Below are 17,129 nucleotides of genomic sequence, written 5' to 3'. Positions count from 1 at the left end.
CCGAGTGTTGAGCTCTGACAACACTGATACAACTTTAACATCAGTCTTCAAACTGTAAATTACACAGGCTACTACCCCTGGATGTTAGGGTTAGTGTATTAGGGTTAGTGGGTTAGGGTTATTAGGGTTAGGGATAGGGTTATGGTTAGAGACTTTATTTTATGCTATAATTTAGTGTAAAAAGAGAATTCTGGACACCTAATAAACTGGTTTCAATTATATTGTCCTTTCCCATCTTTGACTTTGAGCCACCATTTTGTGTTGTTCTGTGTGGCATTCACTGATCACCTGACAGGAAATGGTGTGGGATTCCAACCAAACCAGGAAGTGTGGGACTAAAAGGCACAGCTCTGTCCATTCATTGGCTGATGTAACCAAGCAAGTTTGCGTGCCTTTGTTTACACTTTGCCTCACACAAACCAGAGGGATTTATGAACACAGTGTTACATAAATGGGTTCATTGTCCGTAAATGGCACGTACTGTTTGAAAAATCTATTGTTCAGTGAAAGGTTTTATTTATATAGTATTCCGTTTGGCCCGTCTTTGGTGATATATTTGTTTTGCCTTTAAACAGGAAAAGGCTAATGGCATTACATTATTTCAAAGCTCTCTGGATAAAGGGATTGTGGATAACAGATCCTATTCCATTTTAATAACAGTTTTCCGTGTCCATTTTGTATGTTTCGGGGCTGTAAATATGAACAGGGTCTATCAGCCCCCTTAGTATTAATTCGGGATGCACCGAATCTTCTTTTTGGGATTCGGTCGAATCCTTGCTGAAAGATTGGGCCGATTACCGAACCGAATCCTAGTTAACATATGCAAATTAGGGTCAGGAAAGGAAAAGGTGGGAAAAAATGTTTTTTACTTCCTTGTTTTGTGACAAATAGTCACGTGATTTCCCTTCCCACACTTAATTTACATATGCAAATTAGGATTCGGTTCGGCCATGCACAAGGATTGGCCGAATCCGAATCCTGCTGAAAAAGGGCGAATTCCGAACCGAATCCTGGATTCGGTGCATCTAGGGTTGCCACCTTTTCTGGCCTTCCAATATATTTATCTTTTTTCCCTATAAATAATATTCGGAATTTTTACCGTTCAGGCTGGTAAAATACCAGCCAGGTGGCAACCCTAGGTGCATCCCTAGTATTAATTCCCCAATCTCTGTGTGTCGCATTCCATTTCCCCACTCCTTGCTGACAGGGATATCTTTGATTCCAGTAAAAAAGGGACAGTTCAGGGTACAGCCAGATTAACCAGCCTCCTGCTGGCAGACACTGACACTGAGCTGGAGAGATGTGTGGAAAATTAAACTTTTCATCCCTCCTGATGAAGATTAATATCTTCCCTCTGACGAGCAGAGACCGCTTAATCTTCGCTATTAATATAAGATCGCTGAGATGTGAGCTCATGTCACGCTAAGTCAGGAGGCAGCACCCCTGTATCTACGTGTTTGTTACTAAACCGCGCTGGGGAGCGGCTCTCGCCAGGGTATTGTTCCAGGCAAATCCCCAGAAAACATTAGACTCATTATTTATAGTATTAATTTAGGACAGGCTCTGTCTGGTCTGGCTTTATAAATAGCAGCTCCCCAAGGGCTGTCAAGATCCAAAGGACAAAGTCATAAAGCGCCGCCATTTATTAAAGAATGGCATTGGGGGAGATGGCAAGGGTAGTTGGCTAAAGATCTGGTCGGTGGTGGCTGATGTGTATGTGCACATTTCTGCTAAATTATCGCTCCCCACGCAGATTTTTGGATTATTAACACACTGCCGGTCCAGGCCCCCTGGTTGGTGGGTTCTGCCAACTAAATAGAAAAAGGTATTAAAAAAATGTTCAATTTAGTTCGCTCAACTCTATGTATAAATAACCGCTGAAACTTAACTCTCCATTAAATGGAGCCTTGCTACTATTTCAAAAAAGCGGTTAACTCTAAAGCAGACAGCATATGTCGCTCACCCGGTTGGGACGATGACCTTGGGTTTGCAGATGCTTCAAACAGCGTATGTGGGTAACATAAGGAAAAGCACTCAACCAGGTGAAACGAGAGGCTCAGGTGCGTCGCCCCGAACCCGTAGCTGTGGTGAACTGCAAATTGAAGAAAAAGCTGACGAGCACTCCACTTGTAAGTTAAAACTAATGAACTATTTCAACTTGTTATGCATTAATCATCCTGACGCGTTTCGTACCCACGATTTGTAGCCATAGGCCTACATAGGACAACAAGCGGAAATAAAGTTCATTACTTTTAACTTACGAGTAGGGTTGCCAAGGGGCGGGGTGTGACATCAAAAGGGGCGGGCCGTGATGTAAAAAGGGGTGGGGCCATGGCTCGGAGATTTTAAGACGGAAAACAAAAGTTACGTTTCCAGGGGATTGGGAGCGGGTCGAGGGGTCTTTTTAAGGGTATTACAAATACCAGCTACCGGTACATTGCCGGTATATTTGTTATACTGGCCCTGGCCTTGGCAGGTGTTTTACCGGCCAGGCCGGTAAAATACCCGCCGGGTGGCAACCCTACTTACGAGTGGACATGGAGTGCTCCTCGGCTTTTTCTTCCATTTAAATAGAAAAAGGTCCCAATAAAATAAATGCTCCTCTATATAGCGCTCTTGAAACTATTTCCACGGTTGCCACAGTTATGCTCAGTGGCGTAACTATAGAGGAAGCAGACAACACAGTCACAGGGGGTTAATAAGAACGCCCCCTTCCCCAGCCACTCTCTTACCTGCGGTGGGGAAGCAGAGACACGGGGTGGAGTGTGGGCGGAGTTCAGGTCGGGAAGTGGGCGGGAGGCAGGGCCAGGCCAGACCGGCTGGGTGCCCCAGCCAACCCTGCTGGCCGCATCTAGGGTTGCCACCTTTTCAAAAAAAAAATAAGCGGCCAATAGGGGGGGGGGCGGGAACTGAAGGGGCGGATCGTGCTGCACAGGGGGTGGTGCCATGGGGGTCATGCCACAAAAGGGGGCAGGGCCACACCGCGCAGTGGCTAGAAGACGAAGAAAAGGAACGTTTCCATAGGAGGGCCAAGGGCTTTTGTAAAGGGTATTACAAATTACTACATTGCCGGTAAATTTGTAATACTGGCCCCAGCCTTGGCAGGTGTTTTACCGGCTAGGCCAGTAAAATACCGGCCAGGCCAGTAAAATACCGGCCAGGCCAGTAAAATACCGGCCAGGCCAGTAAAATACCGGCCAGGTGGCAACCCTAGCTGCGTCGCCCCCTTCACTGAGTGTGCGCATGCACAAAGAACAGGACTCCAGACCGGACTGGGGTAGGCAGCAGTTAAAGGTACATGCCAGGTGCCCCCAAGTCTTGCACCATAGAAACGTGCCTACTCTGCCTACCCCTAGTTCTGGCCCTGGTGGGAGGATGGGGATTGGAGTGTGCTGGGCCCCTCTAAAAAAAATTTTGCAGGGGGGGCCTTGCGCACTCTAGTAACACCACTGGTTATGCTCTCCGCTACAGCCAAATATGCCCAGAGTCCACCTAAGAGTCATAGCCCCTACTGCCATGGGGCTCCTAACAGAATTTCCATTTCTACACAGTCCACACCATAGGACACATCCTACATGGTTATTACGGCCTGTCTGGAAAATTCACTTGAGAAACTTACAAAGAATCAGAACACCGGACAAAGGAATCACAGAGTTTTTATAGACTTGTTAAAAGGAGAGTTACTGGTGGGACAGCATTAGCCAAGAACTGCTCTTACAGCCGAACAGGTGGCTCTGCCCTCAAGGCTACGGTAGTAGTGACCAAGGCTAGCTTGAGAACAGAATCCAAGGAGGCTACACAGGGTAATCAGCTCACACAGACTTTATTCTATCTCAAGCTCAATAAACACCAGAGCGGTGGGCCCTGTAAACTAACCCACATACATAAAACATCTTACCACCCACTAATCCATCACATCAATAAAAACCCCACTCTTTTCATCGGACTGAAAAATTGGCCCATTACTGTCACGGGGTCCCACACAGGTTATACAATCTCTCCAATAATTAGTGGTTTTTATAAGCCCCGCTGAATATGCCTAGTTTCTGCTATACAGAGTTATTATTTTGACTGGAAGAAGAATAAAAAGCTATTCCCTAAATGATCAAGAAAATGTGCAGGTATCTTATTCGCAATTGTTATACATTGCTGAGTCCCTTTAATTTATATATCAGTGAACAACAGCTATGGTGGAACTGTAATTCCCAGAATCCTCCTGGGCTTTCAAGTGAGGATAGTAATCGCTAGTACACATGTAGGAAAGTGTCCCAGCGCATTTCAGATAATGGCAGGTCCCATTGCTGAATACAACAGATCCATTGAGAATATAGGAAATCCCGGCATATGGCCGAGACAGATAGAGGCTGATCACATTCCCAGTGGCGGTTATCTGTCAACTACAGTCAATCTGAACATCAGTAAAGTGATAATCCCCCTCCACTCTCCCTTGAGATTTCTGTGGCCCCTTTCCCATGGTAACATGTATCTGTAAACTCTTCTCATTATTTAACCTCCAGAACAAAGCCTTGTATAGTCCTGCCATGTCCATATTGTAGAGTCCAGTGATGTCAAATAAGGTTTAGAAACGTAAATAAACCATTTTCACGAACATGTTACTTTGAAGGATAAACATACAATTCAATTAATAGAAAAATATTCCTTATTCAAAAGAAAGGCTTATCTTCTATTTATTCTTTCTGATAGTGTAATCTGAGGATACAGCTTATTGTAGGCAGAGAACATTCATTTTCTTTATATATAAACACAAGTAGGGGCAGCTATATTGTTACATTTAAGGTTGGTGGCGCACGGGGAGAGTAGTCGCCAAGCGACAAATCTCGATTTTCCACTGGGAAGGGAGTGTGGCTGTGGGATAGCAGGTATAGTAGGGAGAGATGGTGTCTATAGTAACAGTGGATAATAGTCTCTGGGAAGGGAGTGTAACTGTGGGATAGCAGGTATAGTAGGGAGAGATGTGTCTATAGTAACAGTGGGATAATAGTATCTGGGAAGGGAGTGTGACTGTGGGATAGCAGGTATAGTAGGGAGAGATGGTGTCTATAGTAACAGTGGGATAATAGTCTCTGGGAAGCGAGTGTGACTGTGGGATAGCAGGTATAGTAGGGAGAGATGGTGTCTATAGTAACAGTGGATAATAGTCTCTGGGAAGGGAGTGTGACTGTGGGATAGCAGGTATAGTAGGGAGAGATGGTGCCTATAGTAACAGTGGATAATAGTCTCTGGGAAGGGAGTGTGACTGTGGGATAGCAGGTATAGTAGGGAGAGATGGTGCCTATAGTAACAGTGGATAATAGTCTCTGGGAAGGGAGTGTGACTGTGGGATAGCAGGTATAGTAGGGAGAGATGGTCCCTATAGTAACAGTGGATAATAGTCTCTGGGAAGGGAGTGTGACTGTGGGATAGCAGGTATAGTAGGGAGAGATGTGTCTATAGTAACAGTGGATAATAGTCTCTGGGAAGGGAGTGTGACTGTGGGATAGCAGGTATAGTAGGGAGAGATGGTGTCTATAGTAACAGTGGATAATAGTCTCTGGGAAGGGAGTGTGACTGTGGGATAGCAGGTATAGTAGGGAGAGATGGTGTCTATAGTAACAGTGGGATAATAGTCTCTGGGAAGGGAGTGTGACTGTGGGATAGCAGGTATAGTAGGGAGAGATGGTGCCTATAGTAACAGTGGATAATAGTCTCTGGGAAGTGAGTGTGGCAGGTATAGTAGGGAGAGACCCAAAATATCATAGATAGAAGAACAAAAAGTGCACTAAATAAACATAACAAGCCTTGGCTCCCTGGAGTTGTCTCTATGTTACAGGCAGTTCCGGTGCGGCACTGGGGAGTTTGATAGAAAATTATTTTTATATTACTTATGTAGCTCAATTGACTTTCTCCATTTGTCAAAGTGTCAAATAAAATCTTCTTGCTCTTGGCCGACAAAAGGACAGTCTTAGATCTCCCCGCTCGAAACAAAGAGAGACTCAATGGTTTGGGCTATGAGATAAATAGTGCAACCCAGGCGGATATAAGGGAATCTGTCAAACGGAACCAACATGTGCTCAAGTCTATTAGGGAGCAAATAATTAGGAGAAAGGGGACATCGGAACATCCTTACTACTGCAAAGAAAAGAAAAAACATTTCGATATTTCCCAGGAGGGAGGAACCAGAGAACAGAGGAAAAATGACTGATCCATTAGCGTTTTGAGGACAACAGTTTGCTCATATGAGCATGTCCTCTGGGGCACAAAGGAGAGAATTCTTTGCATGAAAGATACCAGGATGATATAATGATTAGCTCACAAAATTAACTTCTGCTTCTGTGTAACATTCTGTCCCAGTGGCTGCACAGATCCTATCTGATCCCCATTGTAAGCAGCAGTCCTGTCCTGCTTTATGGCTGAGATTCAGGAAATTATAAATAGCCTGGAAATACATTTTTACAATAAGGGAAACAAGAACATGAAATCTATGTTATACAGAGCACATTCAGTTACGGCTGTGCCTGGTTTTAGTAATGAATACTAAGGCCACATGCCAAATATCCTGATAACTAAGAATATAGCATCAGTAGAAGAATGCAATTCCAACGCTCCTTTTCTGTCTATAAAGAGCAACTGGGAATTTGATGCCGTGCCGCATGGGATAATGTTATTACCCAGCCTTGGCTTTATTACAGGAACCAAGTGGGGTGTCTCGAGAGTTATTCCCAAGACATACTGTATCTCTTTCTCTTCTTTTGGAAATCACCAGGGAGCAGAGGATTACTGAGATGTTTATGTCGGCACCTTTATTGCCCTTTAATACCCTTTCCTATCCCAGTTCAGAGGGATAAGGAGACTAATCCCGCCGTTAGAGATGATACAGGACCATCTAAGAAAAATGTCAGCTATTGTGTAGTAGACTCTGCTTGGAGAATGAGATGTATAAAATATAGATTTAAAGAAAAACTAACACTCACCAGCCAGTAGGGCCATTGATAGTACAATTAGATCCCTGGATCTGATATCTGCCCCCTTCGAAACTGAATCACTGGTCAACAAAAAAAAAAATTAAAACCTTGGATAATCAGGTAAATCTGCGCTGCTCTAAGCAACAAATATAATTATTATGGGTGAGATTTCTGCAGCCTGGCAGTGGCTTTAATCGAGGAACTTTTAGGAACCCGTGTAATTCTCAGGGGGACTCGGCAAGATCAGCACCCGATACCACCGTCCCCCATTGTACATCAGAAGCAGATGGGCCCTTGTTCTAAAGGATAATGATCTGTGTTTATAAGATTAGAATTTCTTGATTAAAGGGAAAATGATGGCAGGAGCTGCTGCCTAATCTCCACGTGCCTTCGGGCAGGGAGCGTTGTGTTCTCGTCGCTGATACACACAGCTAGTACAGCCTTTGGTTATATGCTCCGTCTTCTTGTATTTTGTCACGGAAAGACAGAAAACAAGGGAAACACAATAAAGTTGTTGGAAGTCCTAGAGCTGCTAAACACAAATCTCACCGGTGTGTAGCGCCGCCAATTTACACACCATGAGGGATTTTGGTGGGACACGGAGGTGCATTAAAAGTGATGTTTTCTACCTGATCCACAACAGAACAGCTCTGCTTAGAATCTTATTATCATGTTTTACATACAATATATAATATAACATTTAGTGTTCAGGCACTAAATGACATTTACAACCAGGCCCAGTTAGCTGCAGAATGACATTTTGCTCAGGTTAGTCTGGAAGAGGGAGTGAGTTCCAGTTTTCCTATGGCCCTCACATCTTTGTAAGGGGGTCAACTACTGGCCCCAGGGTTACCATCAAAAATCACAACACCCCAAAGAAAGTTAGCAAGACCCTCCACCCCAGGGGCCCAAATTATTATCCAAACGGCACTATGAATGGGGACCAAAAGAAGAAAAAATTGCCCTGCACACACAACCACATGCTTACTTCGCCCTAGTCATACCCCTTTACACTGAAACTCTGCCCGTTATTTACCCACACCCTTTCTACTCCCCCCCACCTATTGTGACCAATGAATCCCACTTTACATCTTTCAGGGTCCCCCATGCCCTGCCCACCTGCTCATTCCCCTGGTTCCAACACCTAAGTCTAGGACCAAGTTTTGGTATAACAATAGGAGTGCACTTACTGTCAAAGTTTCCGGTGAAGAGGTAAATCCAGGTGATGGCTGGAATGAAGAGTAGGGTCAGAGAGGCAAACAGGAACTTCCTTCTCCCCCGGCAGAATCCCAGCATTCTCTCCGACTTCAGCTTTTCCAGAGTCAAACAGCACTCCTATACGGAAAACATGGTCTCTTTCTCCACCAGCATTGTAAATTCCTGGAACAGAGATTATTTTAGGGTTAAGCCTATGTGATGAAAGATATCAAGTGTCATAACAGGGAAGGAAGGCAGGGTGTAGGTATTCCTAACCCTTCCCTGCTTGGTCAAAATTTGGCCATTCCTTACCAAGCTGGCAGCTTCATGGGCTCCTCTGTAGGTACAAATGGGTGCCCTCTCCAACAGATATATATATAAGGATCGCATTTAGATATCGATCAGAAAAGCAAGAAAATCCTTTAGGTTGAAGACCAAATCTGACCATGGATGCCGTACTGCCTTCACTGCCCCCACATGATCCCATCATTGACCTATGGGGCAAACTATTATACTATCCATATTCTTCTCATCTCTCCTCATAAGTTTGGGGTGATATTCATCTAACAACATCTCAGAGATGTTCTCCTTACTTCTCCCACATCCCTCCTCTCATAACTCCTGAGAGACCATGCTCTAACAACCTATTATAATTCCGGAGTGATGTTCCCTTAAACCAGTGGTCCCCAAAAGGTAAATTGGGATCTACCAGTAGACCTTTAGCTGTTGATCAGAAGAACTCAAGACACTGTCCACAAATGGCTTGACTAAATTACCCTCCTATATCATGTTTTTCATTCAGATATTTATTATGTTAAGGTTACAGAAGAAATAGTTGTTTTTGTAAACATAGCAATCTTAAAAATCAATATTTAAGTACGGTTTTTGATAGAATAGAATGCTATCAATGCTATTATGGATGTAGATCATAATAGGACAACATCACTAAAAGTAGACCTCACATTAGTAAAGTCTGGGCACTCCTGCCTTAAAGAATCAATGTATTGTAGACGTCTTCCTTGTCTTCTTCCATATCCCACCATTCATAATTCGTGTTTGATAAACCTCTAACAACATAATGTTCTGGAGATGTTTTCATTACCTTTTCCCACATCCCTCTTCTCATAACTCTTGAGTGACAATGCACTAACAATATAATGGCTTGGAAATGTTCTCCCTACCTTTTCCCTCATCCCTCCACTCATAACTCTTGAGTGACAATGCTCTAAAAGCACAATGTCTTGGAGATGTTCTCCATACCTTCTCTCAAGCCCCACCTATTATAGTTCCTGAGTGATATTGCCTAAAACAACAGAATGTATTGGAGAGGTCTTTCTTATCTTCTCCCATATTCCACCAGGCATAAATCCTGTGTGATAAACCTCTAACACCATAATGTTTTGGAGATGGAATCCTTATATTCTATCACATACCACCCTTACAATTCCTGATAACTAATCTTTAATACAACGTGATGTCTTGATGATGCCTTTATCTCCTTCCACATTCCACCTGTCATAATTCCTGAGTGATGATCCCCTAACAACACAATATCTTGAAGATGTCCTCACTTATCTTCTACCAAATCACACCTCAAAAAATTCACAGATGATAATAAGAACAGAAAGGCTTGGGGTCTAGAGACTGTTCCAGCCCTTTATGGCATCTGTGCCGTATAACAACAGCAACCATCTGATTCATTGTCATGGCTTTCCCTTGCCAGAGTCCTTGATGCAGAACCTTATATTGAAGCCTGGGTCAATGGACTTGGAGCCAAAGCTAATGATGTTCTGGAATGGATTCGTCTGTGTCTTGGAAGGGAAGTTCTTTGCTCGGAGAGGCGTGACAGTAAATCAGCAGCACAAACGAGCAGTTTAACAGTAACTCCTCATGCTGCAAGAATTTCTTTAAAATCATCTAAGTGGGACAGATAATGTATTCCATTTATAACCGCATCTAAGAGGTGATTTAGGGGCCCAGGGGAGATCTCTGCAGTTACAAAGCAGTTTGATTATAATACATGTGTTGATTAAAGGGTAACTCATAACAGTCTTTTTTTTGTTAGCATTGAAAGCATTCTATTAAAGCAATAGAGCAGTCACCCAGAATATTAATTTAATATGTTCTAACTTGAACGCCAAGAATTGCTAATGCCACCAGGAATGCTGCCCACCCCCTCACCTATGTAATGTCCAAGGTTGGCTTCCTCAACGACAGTGGAACTAATCTCTACGTCATTTGCATGGGCACTCGAAAAAACAATAGAGTTTGTATTCAGCAGGCCCCAAAACAGACTACTGTATATATGTTATGCAGTTCACTTAAAAACCCTTTAATATATTAATAACCAATAAAATGGGCTCCATGTTATCATCTTGACATGTTCTTTCTATCTTGCCCTACTGTGACCATCTGGTCCTATGTTCACCATCTTGTTCTACTGTCAGTAGCAAACTCTCTTGATCTTTTCCCTCTGCCATCATATTGCTCTACTGTGACCATCTTGTTCTGCTGTCTCCATTTCTCCAACAGTAACCAACTACTCTTTTATTTTGTCCTGCTATCTCCATCTTACCCTGTTGTCACCATCGTATCCTACTGCCCCTGTTTTACCAACTCTCTCCATCTATTGTTAGCATATTCTCTTATGGTTTCCATCTTGCCTTACGGTCATCATTTCTCTACTCTGTCCATCTTGTCTTACTTTTTCCATGACTTTCCTACATTCTACATCCTGCCCTACTGTCTCCATCTTGCCCTCCTTTCTCCATCCCGCTGTCCTGTCACCATCTTTACCTCTTTAGTGACCATCTTGTTGTACTGTCACAAGCATTGTACACTATCACTATCTTGTCCTACTGTCTCCATCTTATCTCCCTGTCATCCTCTTGCCTTAGTTTTTCCATCATAACCTGCTTTCTCTATCTTGCCCTTTGTCATCATTTTCTCCTACGGTTTCCATCTTGCTCTACAATCACTATCGTTCCCAGCTCTTTCCATCTTGACCTACTTTGTCCATCTTATCCCACCATCCCCATCTTGCCCTACAGTCCGCATCTAACTCTGATGTCTCCGCCTTGCCTTACAGTGACCAACTTATCCTACTGTCTCTATCTTTTCCTACTGTCTCCATCTTTCCCTACAGTACCCATCTTGTCCTACTGTCTCTACCTTGTCCTACTTTCTCCATCTTTCCCTACAGTCCCCATCTTGTCCTACTGTCTCTACCTTGTCCTACTGTCTCCATCTTGCCTACTGTCTCCATCTTGCCCTACAGTCCCCGTATTGCTCTGCTGTCTCCACCTTGTCATACAGTCCCAATCTTGCCTTACAGTCACCATCTTGTCCTACTGTACAATATACCAACTATTACCCCGTACATTATCATTAGACCTAAAGAAATTACCAGCAGAAGGTGTCTAACATTTTGCTTCCATCAGTGTTTTCCGGTGACATAAATAGACATTTCTACTTTGCCTGAACCATATTTTTCTAACTCGAATCTGCAGAGTTCCCACTTTCCCTTATTTACATGCGAGTAATAAGTTGATGCAAACAGTATAATTTGAAAGCAGACGAGGACGACCCCAGCAAATCACACTGGGGAAAAACATCAACATATTTGCCGTCAGTTTAGGAAACAGCCAAATGTGACTTAAAAGCAGTAGGGTTAAAAAGAGCAAGTAAAACCAAAGTCATTTCAGTGCAACAATGCAGTTGGAAGACACACTGAGTGGCCAATCTGCTGATAATAATGGCTATTTTTTTCCCAAAGCCACAGAACTAAGGACTGATAGACAGTAAAAGCGGAGAATAATGGCAACGCTGTCATGACTAATTAAGCAATTAGCCACTTCTAACGAGTGCAAATGAAGAGCGGCCGATTTTAATGGAGATATCAGGAGGTACACAGAGTCTCTCTCCCACAGAACTTCATTATACTGTGATATTAATAAGAATATTCCGTTGGTTCTAAACACTAAACACTGCCCGGATATTCATGATGGGGTCACTAATAGATTTTCCGATTCCTCAACACAATCTGATTGGTCCATTGGAGTAACTAGTAACAGATGAGCCCCACAGAAACCATCATTTCTATATCATTTGTATCTTTCTAACAAGTCCTGGTAAAACCAGTCCTGCCCATCATGATTGGATATGTTCCATAGGGCGACTCTCCCAAGTGCCCATATAAATATCTATATATTGCCTATTAATAACCCCTAAATCCCCCACACTCTCTGGTTTCAGACACTCTTTATCCATCCTTTGCCCTGTGAGAATCTGGCATTTTCTTGAAACCACTGATCCTCAATGTGTAGTGTTTAGGCTCAACTACAACTCCCAGCATGCTCTGTGAGCACCCATTCAGAGGCACATGCCTCCCCTGCCTACTCCTAGTTCCAGCCCTGCTATAAACATCTCTCAACTTGTGAGTAAACCCCCACAGTGTCTTCTTACCTCTCTCCTAACGTCCCCTAGTCGTGAGTACAAGAACAAGACAGAAATAGACGCCCGGCACAGGAATGTCATCAGTATCTGCCTGTCGCTGGCAGCACAAAGCAGAATTCTGTTTCTTTAAATACCACCAGACCCCTATTAATAGTGTTGTTTCTCGGTGGGTTATAAGTCACACCCATGCACATGGCACCCATGTAAAACCGTGGATTATTCTGTTTGCTATTTACACCTCTGGCTGGGGCCGGCACATTCCTTAAAGGGATACTGTCATGGGAAAATAAAAATTATTCAAAATGAATCAGTTAATAGTGCTGCTCCAGCAGAATTCTGCACTGAAATCCATTTCTCAAAAGAGCAAACAGATTTTTTTATATTCAATTTTGAAATCTGACATGGGGCTAGACATATTGTCAATTTCCCAGCTGCCCCAAGTCATGTGACTTGTGCTCTGATAAACTTCAATCACTCTTTACTGCTGTACTGCAAGTTGTAGTGATATCACCCCCTCCCTTCCCCCCCCCCCCAGCAGCCAAACAAAAGAACAATGGGAAGGTAACCAGATAACAGCTCCCTAACACAAGATAACAGCTGCCTGGTAGATCTAAGGACAACACTCAATAGTAAAATCCCATGTCCCACTGAGACACATTCAGTTACATTGAGAAGGAAAAACAGCAGCCTGCCAGAAAGCATTTCTCTCCTAAAGTGCAGGCACAAGTCACATGACCAGGGGCAGCTGGGAAATTGACAAAATGTCTAGCCCCATGTCAGATTTCAAAACTAAATATAAAAAAATCTGTTTGCTCTTTTGAGAAATGGATTTCAGTGCAGAATTCTGCTGGAGCAGCACTATTAACTGATGTGTTTTGAAAAAAAACATGTTTTCCGATGACAGGATCCCTTTAAAGAAAAAAAATCTTTTTTTTTTTTAATTATTTGCCTTCTTCTTCAGACTCTTTTCAGCTTTCAAATGGGGGTCCCTGACCCCATCTAAAAAAACAAATGCTCTGTAAGGCTACATATGTATTGTTATTGCTACTTTTTATTCCTCATCTTTCTATTCAGGCCTCTCCTATTCATATTTCAGTCTCTCATTCAAATCAATATGCGGTTGCTAGGGTCATTTGGAACCTAGCAACCAGACTGCTGAAAATGAAAAACGGAGAGCTGCTGCATAAAAACCTAAATAACTCAAAAACCACAAATGATAAAAAATGAAAACCAATTGCAAATTGACTCAGAATATCCCTCTCTACATCATACTAACAGCTACCTCAAAGGTGAACAACCCCTTTAAAGTAATTTTAGGGATCTATGCACCATGGAACTGCTTACTGGAGTTATATTCTAGCCACACCCCATTATGTCCACAGACACGCCCCATCGGTCCAAACATACGCCCCATTCCACCCAGGCCCAGTCCTAGAGCCGTGTTGCCTTTTAGGAGAATTTCAGAGACTTTTAGGTGGATTTCAATGCTTTTCATTGGGGACAGTGGCTTCATCCAGTTAAGGTCAGTTCTCCTGAAGGTCTGTCAATCAACTGGCTTTTCCTACATTGCTTCAGGAGTCAGAACCAACAGTGAAGAGAACATAAACAGCCGAGCAGACACGGCTGTCAATACCAATGGCTTTAAACCCACATTTAATGAGAATGAGGAATAAACGGATATTGGGAAGTTGCTCAGAATGAAATTTTCTTTCTTTAAGCAAAAAAAGAAACAGTTTTTTTTTGGTTGAGTTCCCCTGTACCTGTATCTTCTGTGTCTTCCCTTTATGATATACTGTGCACCCCTGAGAAAACAAATAAATACTGACATAAACAAGAATAACTTAATCACAGTCGCAGCATCTCCTGAACATCTACCCCTTATCCAATCACATCACTATTACCTTTATTATAACATATTCTGCTCCTTCTTTTCTTCCTCCTGAGTCAATTCCATAAGGGTCAATTATCTCCAAATGTCTCTCTTTCATTTCATTATCCCCATCAACTATCAGTCCGACATACAGAATAGATACACTTACTCCCATGTCACAGTAACGGATACACAAATCAACTAATAGAAACAGTTGTCAGAACTGTGTAAATTGACATTGATCTTTAATTAGAGCATTAGAGCAACAAGCTAATAGTGTGTCTTCCACCTCCCCTGTATGAACATTCCAATCAGTAATAAGATTATCCTTTTATTCTATACCTAGTACCAGCAAAAGAACAGAATAGCATAATGAATGGGATAATAGTCTCTGGGAAGGGAGTGTGACTGTGGGATAGCAGGTATAGTAGGGAGAGATGGTGCCTATAGTAACAGTGGATAATAGTCTCTGGGAAGGGAGTGTGACTGTGGGATAGCAGGTATAGTAGGGAGAGATGGTGTCTATAGTAACAGTGGATAATAGTCTCTGGGAAGAGAGTGTGACTGTGGGATAGCAGGTATAGTAGGGAGAGATGGTGTCTATAGTAACAGTGGATAATAGTCTCTGGGAAGGGAGTGTGACTGTGGGATAGCAGGTATAGTAGGGAGAGATGGTGTCTATAGTAACTGTGGATAATAGTCTCTGGGAAGGGAGTGTGACTGTGGGATAGCAGGTATAGTAGGGAGAGATGGTGTCTATAGTAACAGTGGATAATAGTCTCTGGGAAGGGAGTGTGACTGTAGGATAGCAGGTATAGTAGGGAGAGATGGTGTCTATAGTAACTGTGGATAATAGTCTCTGGGAAGGGAGTGTGACTGTGGGATAGCAGGTATAGTAGGGAGAGATGGTGTCTATAGTAACTGTGGATAATAGTCTCTGGGAAGGGAGTGTGACTGTGGGATAGCAGGTATAGTAGGGAGAGATGGTGTCTATAGTAACAGTGGATAATAGTCTCTGGGAAGGGAGTGTGACTGTGGGATAGCAGGTATAGTAGGGAGAGATGGTGTCTATAGTAACAGTGGATAATAGTCTCTGGGAAGGGAGTGTGACTGTGGGATAGCAGGTATAGTAGGGAGAGATGGTGTCTATAGTAACAGTGGATAATAGTCTCTGGGAAGGGAGTGTGACTGTGGGATAGCAGGTATAGTAGGGAGAGATGTGTCTATAGTAGTAGTGGGATAATAGGTGCTGCTGCTGAAAAACACTATCATAGAACAGTTCTGTGCACATTAAGGCCTATAGACCAGTGAGACCCTATAATTAATTTTCTATATAAAGAGGCTGCATAAACTTCTAAGTATGACATTATCACTTTAATATAATCCAGCCCTTGAACATACAATATGACAATACTCCTCCCACTACGTGTAAACATTGTAACGGTGCTGCCATATAAGATTTCATAGAGTCACGTAGTTGTAAGGTCAGTGGATAAGACTTTACCTCGCTTTACATCGGCCATTTAAACACATATAATCGGCCGCACCAGCAGCCAATTCATTTCACTTCAATCCATTTGTATTACACTCCTCTCTGACACTCGCCGCTTTATAATGTACTTTTATTTCTATTCAGTGCAGCGAGGATATTACGAGCCGCCGGGGAGTTCCGTGACTTTTATGAAGGAAAGCAGCAAATAGCAGGGAGTAGACAATCTATTATCTGGCAAAAACAGCCTCTCTGCACCGTGGCCTTGATTTGGGAGATCAGTGTGGACTAAGGATTCATCAGTTCCGACTGCAAAATTACTACTCCCAGCAACGGCTCTTGGGTCACTGAGGATACTGGAAACTGAAGATCCGAACAACATCAATTGTACAACTGCTCCATGTGCATCTAACTAAATCCTCTGCATTGTAACCCGGGCTGAACAGCATGCATTTAATTGCATTACAAATACAGATGTATGAGGGTATAGCTTATTGTGTGCCCAGAACATTCCTTCTCTGTATATTTGTATTTATACATATGGGAGGAGGAGGTGCCATATTGATTCCCTTAGACAGTACAGTATGAGGGTATAGCTTATTGTGTGCCCAGAACATTCCTTCTCTGTATATTTCTATTTATACATATGGGAGGAGGAGGTGCCATATTGATTCCCTTAGACAGTACAGTATGAGGGTATAGCTTATTGTGTGCCCAGAACATTCCTTCTCTGTATATTTGTATTTATACATATGGGAGGAGGAGGTACCATATTGATTCCCTTAGACAGTACAGTATGAGGGTATAGCTTATTGTGTGCCCAGAGCATTCCTTCTCTGTATATTTGTATTTATACATATGGGAGGAGGTGCCATATTGATTCCCTTAGACAGTACAGTATGAGGGTATAGCTTATTGTGTGCCCAGAACATTCCTTCTCTGTATATTTGTATTTATACATATGGGAGGAGGAGGTGCCATATTGATTCCCTTAGACAGTACAGTATGAGGGTATAGCTTATTGTGTGCCCAGAACATTCTTTCTCTGTATATTTGTATTTATACATATGGGAGGAGGGAGGTGCCATATTGATTCCCTTAGACAGTACAGTATGAGGGTATAGCTTATTGTGTGCCCAGAACATTCCTTCTCTGT

At 42.8% G+C, this 17,129-nt stretch overlaps 1 protein-coding gene across 2 annotated transcripts in view; it reads right to left on the bottom strand.

Annotated features, from left to right (window-relative positions):
* Positions 1–17,129, bottom strand: part of LOC108712551 (LARGE xylosyl- and glucuronyltransferase 1) — a 190,200-nt gene that overhangs the window by 138,456 nt on the left and 34,615 nt on the right. For both annotated transcript variants that reach the window (XM_041587894.1, XM_041587895.1), the window contains exon 2: positions 8,153–8,342. In XM_041587894.1, the coding sequence (XP_041443828.1) occupies positions 8,153–8,258 (106 nt within the window). In that variant the 5' untranslated portion in view covers positions 8,259–8,342. The remainder of the gene's footprint in view (positions 1–8,152; positions 8,343–17,129) is intronic.

Source organism: Xenopus laevis, chromosome 3S, assembly GCF_017654675.1.
Source record: "Xenopus laevis strain J_2021 chromosome 3S, Xenopus_laevis_v10.1, whole genome shotgun sequence".
Classification (NCBI taxonomy): domain Eukaryota; kingdom Metazoa; phylum Chordata; class Amphibia; order Anura; family Pipidae; genus Xenopus; species Xenopus laevis.
The sequence above is the reverse complement of the archived record's forward strand: the minus strand, read 5'-3'. Positions and strand labels throughout refer to the sequence as shown.